Here is a 5212-nt window from a genome sequence, read left to right as displayed (position 1 = left end):
TATGTTGGTTGTTGTTTGTGGAAGCGTCAGGGAATGAGCCCCATTAACTGAGTTTTAAACATCACTTTAAATGGAAGATCCCCATAGGCCCCGCCCACTCGATCGGACTATACTTATTCCGGCGATCGGAGCATCCCTAATGTAAGTCGCGCTGACAGGTCAAAACTGCTACACGAATCACACAAACGACCTATTTTGGTATAAAAACGGCTAATTTCGCCAGAAGGAATCATAATCAGAATACCTTTATTAGTTTATTAAGTACTAAGTTATGATATAAAGTATAGTATTACTATTTTGGCGATTAGTTAAAATATAAATTATATTTGATGCAACTTTAGTTACATTTCCATGACTTTTCCAAAACTTTGGGAAAAATATTGTTTTCTATAACTTTTCCAGGGCCTGGAATTTGCATTTTGAATTTCCATTACTTTTCCAGGTTTTTAATGACTGTACGAACCCTGTGAGATGTGTGCTCACCTTGAGTATGAGGTAGGGGACGAAGGAGTTTGCCTCGTACTCGGTCAGGTGGTAGCCCTCTCTGTTCAGCATGGCAAACAGCAGCTTGAGATATTCCAGCACCTTCATTAGGACTGTGGTGTTAGTGTCGAAGAACCTCAGGGTGAACCACTTCAGAATGAGGTCCAGACAGCTGATGGTGGCGTCACTCTCACTTTCCATCCTCTGTCACACAAATAGACTTCATTTCCAAACCTAGTCTCCTTCTGCTAAAATGCAATTAGTTTTTTTTACCAAACACTACCTCAATCATGACTCCTATAGCCTTGACGTGCCTCTGGAAGTCAAAGTGGAAGAGCTCATCCTGCAGCCACTTAGCAAAGCAGGTGGACATCTGGGCTTTCAGCTGCTCCAAATATTCATCTCGAGGAGTGTTGAAGTTCCATTTCAAAATCTGCAAAAGAGACATTACGAGTCAAACTGAATACCATGGTATTTCAGGTGAGCTGTGTGTGATTGATTTCAAAAAACATAATAACTTTTATTTTCTTTGTAATAACCTTAAAAACTGTTTTGGGAACTAAAATATTCTTAGCCAGTCTGAGTGGCTAGTTAGTTAAACTATGCCGACTGTGGGCTGATACCCAAACGAATAAATTGGGTATCCTTCAGTTCCAGTTGATACCTCAGATACAGTTTGGAACTGCTGTTGAACTGGGCCACTGGAGTCAGGACATGTCATGTTAAGGGGCTGTCAGATACCTTCAGTTGCTTCTCCTCTTTGATCCTCTGTTCTTTAGCATTGGGGATGAGGACAAAGATTGGCCCGGACTTGTCTTCCTCATCTTTCTGGGTTTTGGCTGCGGGCTTCTTACCAGCTGGACCCTGATGGGAGGTAACATCAGTGTCAGGGAGTCGCTGGGAACTTGACATGATGTCTATTCATGGGCTCTTTGTACAGATAGTGAGTGAAGTAAAAAGTGATGCGAGTTTTGGACGACATAATAGATGTGTAAGGCCACAGAGAGTAAAAACAGGAGAAAAGCAGTGTTATACTGAAAAGATCTCAGGGAAGGCCACACATTGCAAAAACATTAATGTGATGGTAATATTCCAAATAAGAAACACACACATTCAGAAGGACAGACACATGCAGTGGAGTGACCTTTAACCTTTTAATGTGACCTTGCTCAATTTGCTCTCGTCTGTATGCATGCATGTATGTTCTAAGCTTTTTGATTACTTTTATGTATAACCCTAAGCGCTTTGAGCACCAGGAAAAGCACTTTATAAATGTAATGTATTATTATTATGTCAGCACATTTTTACATGTTAAAAGCTTAAAACATGTGCATTACTCATGCCACCCAGATACTCTTTATCCATGTGTATTTAGTGACACATTTGTGTATTCAGTGGCATTATCAGTAATTAGAGAGACAGGATTAGACGGAGCCAAGATCCGACCGGGTCAGGGCAGAGAGAAGGGACAGGGGTTAACATCCGTCAGGCTAACAAGTATCCTCTGAGAAACTCCGCCCACGTCTGCTGCTCCACACAGCTGGCTTTAATAAGGAGCAGCATGGGGGTTTGATGTAGAGGAGTTTCATCACAAGGACACCTGCACAGATCTACCTGTTGACTGCTTGCAGCAGCCTTCCCTTTGCTGGGGGGCTTTTTATTAGCATTACTGTCCTTGGAGGGAGGGGAAGGGACAGGTTCCTTGGGAGGGGAGGGAGGCTGGGTGAGTAAAAAAAAAACACATATTTACATTTCATCCTCATGAAATGACTTGTAAGAACAATATGGTGCGCATAGTGGTTGTGCATTGGACACTCTTTTGAAAGTATTTGTTTATTCGCCAACAGAAGTGATCAACTGAAACACAAATGAAAGTGTGAAGTTTTATCATTTTAATAAAATAAATGGGAAAACATATTCCAGTGTGATGCACCTCAAATGAAATGTCATGTTCATAATGGTTACACCGCTATTAAATATGTATTAGGCAACTAAATATCAAAACTTCAGTGTTTGTGTGTGTTGTTGTTGTTATCCCATCATACCTTCTTTGTGGCCGCTCCTCCTCGGATCTTCTTAACTTCAGGTTTACTGTCAACAGAGTCCTCACCAGCTGGCTGCCTGGAGGCTGCGGGGGAGAGGCATGGGTCACATTGTGTGAATACAATACAAACAATTACCAGGCACAAGAGCAACTAATTGACATCTCACACTTATTGCATTCTGGGGTGTGCGTAATCAAACTGTGAATGTCACGACATATTTTGTACATCGATATTCACAGAGAAAGAGCGAGGTCAGATGAAAAGGATTGTTTTTTTACATTAAGAATTGGTTTTAATTTAAGAGTGTTGTAGTAAGAACGAGTTGAATGGCATTCATAGTAATGTCATACATACCTGAAGCAGCTCTACTTGGCTCTGCAGAGCCTTTTCCCCCTCCAGCTTTGGCAGGGGCAGCAGGTTTAGCTGGCATCACTGCTCTGGCCTTTTCCAACATGGCAACCACCAGATCCCTAGAGGCAGCCTGCAGGGAGTAGGAGAGACTTTCATTAATGCAGACAACACAACCTTTTTAAGGTGCTTGGGCCATGCAGTCACACAGAACTTTTTGCTAGCAACAGCCCGATCATCGCTTCAGTACTTTGAGTTTCCCAGCAGCCTTGTCCATCTTGTCATGTCCCAGTTGCATCATGAAGGTCGGCAGAGCGTCCTGAGCCTTCTTCCTCACATCTCCGTTTCTGTCCTCCAGACAGGCGTAGAGGAGAGGGACACACAGCATCAGGTCCGCAGGGACTGTCCTCAGGGTCAGCAGCTTCTCTGCTAACCAGCCCAGCAACTGGGGGATAAAGAGAGCGTTATACGTTTGTTTTATATTTTGGCCCAATACGATATAAATATGCATTCCTTGATGTCATTCTTCATATAGCCTGCCTATGAATTGTTTTTAAGCTCGATAAACACATAAAATATACACACACACCCCCCTTCTCCTTTTTCAGTTTTAACCTCCTTGCCTCACGTCTTAGTCCCGCCCACAGGAGATGCGAGCGGAGGAGACGAGGAGGGGAACCGAGGAGAGAGGAGTGGAAGCAACAGGCGTTCAGAGATGAAATCCTCTCCTCCGAGCGGTCATTTTAAAGCGACGTAGCGAAGGACATGGCAATCTTCACAGACAAGTTGACCGGCAGTAACTCTGTAAAACCCTGTGTGAACCATGATTTACCTCAGGAATATGCATGCCTAATATGTCACTTTGGGTCCAGTAGGTACAAGACAAGGAATTCAAGATTTTCTTCCACAAACAAGACAGTAAAGAGTAGATATCTTAGCACCTCCTGTCGGAGGAAGGGGTTCTCTCTCTTTAGCTCCTCTGACAGGTCTTCTCCTTCCAGCCACTCCTTCATCCCAGTTTGCTCCACCCAGGCCTGCAGAGTGCTCAAGGCAGCTGCCCTTACATTAACCTGCACAGGAACACAGAGACATGTTCATCATCAGTCGTGGGACCCGAAACTATCCCGGGAGACATGTTTGAATTCAGAATCATATTACTCTTTTCATCTTATCAGCTTGCAATAATTTGCATTTAGAAATGTAAAATATTTTCCATTATCAGTACGCTCTTCCTGTGCTAACCATGTGTAATGTTTAAGCATGAGAAAAGGATACAACATTGAATGTTGTACTATTATCTTTAGTGCCTGAACACTTGTTTTGATAAATGTTTGATTTGCTAAAAAATAATTCAGGGGTTGCTGTAACTTCAAAAAAAGTATGACACAAAGAGTCAAATAACTAAACAAAATGTATTTGTAGTGCTACAGATGTAGCACTCTAGAATGGACTCAACCCAACGGATTCCAGCCAAAAACCCAGCGGATCCCAGTGGCTGGAGGTGTAAAGCCCTCCCACTATTTCCTGAGAGGGCGTTACCAGATTTTCAATTTCAGGATTTAACCATGAGATGGCGCTTCATTCACAAATACTAGGGCTGTCAGTCGATTAAAATATTTAATCGCATGATTGTCCATAGTTAATCGCAAATTAATCGCACATTTTTTATCTCTTCTAAATGTACCTTAGGAGGGATATTTTTCAAGTTTTTAATACTCTTAACATATGAGTGGACTAATGTAATTTATGCAAATGTTTATTATCATTTGAACAATGACAAATATGGTCATGAATATTAAACGCAACAACCTCTGAACAATACAAATATTCGCCTCAATTCAACCTGGAACCTCTCTCATACAATAAAAAGTGTGTGTGTGTGTGTGTGTGTGTGTGTGTGTGTGTGTGTGTGTGTGTGTGTGTGTGTGTGTGTGTGTGTGTGTGTGTGTGTGTGTGTGTGTGTGTGTGTGGGATCTATCGCCAACTCAAGGCATATGCTCGAACGGGAGCTGCCTGTACGCTGCAATCATGTTGCGCGCACTATCCGTGCTGAGTGTGCTGACTTCTCGTACAATGTCCCACTGTCTGGCTACCTGCATAAAGTCAAGTGCTCGGCGCAGTTGTCTGCGAAATGTCGCTCCTCTGTTTTCATTGAAACAGCTCCTTATATCCGTTAGCGCAGCTAGCTAGCACCAGATGCTAACAACAACAACAATACAAGTAAGGTGTGCATGTTCTATTTCGTATATGGCTTCGCCCTCTAAGGCTATCGCTATTGGGTAATCCCCCTGCGCCCCCGCGCAGCACTGAAACACTTGTAGTCCACGCCCACCCGC

The 5212-nt window shown here is 42.9% G+C and overlaps 1 protein-coding gene across 1 annotated transcript; it reads right to left on the bottom strand.

Moving 5' to 3' along the window:
* Window positions 1–401: 401 nt before the first annotated feature.
* On the bottom strand, window positions 402–3980 carry LOC104944787 (cytoskeleton-associated protein 5-like; the record flags this gene model as incomplete). The annotated part of the gene is made up of 8 exons (XM_010770361.1): window positions 3818–3980; window positions 3127–3321; window positions 2883–3009; window positions 2529–2611; window positions 2098–2202; window positions 1225–1347; window positions 767–916; window positions 402–687 (listed from the first exon to the last, which is right to left on the bottom strand). Coding segments are annotated over exons 1-8 (1141 nt in total), but the record flags the coding sequence as incomplete, so codon positions are not given.
* Window positions 3981–5212: the final 1232 nt, after the last annotated feature.

This window comes from Notothenia coriiceps, unplaced genomic scaffold, assembly GCF_000735185.1.
Source record: "Notothenia coriiceps isolate Sejong01 unplaced genomic scaffold, NC01 NC01_scaffold00008830, whole genome shotgun sequence".
NCBI lineage: Eukaryota > Metazoa > Chordata > Actinopteri > Perciformes > Nototheniidae > Notothenia > Notothenia coriiceps.
Note: the sequence above shows the minus strand (reverse complement) of the source record. Positions and strands in the feature narration are given on the sequence as shown.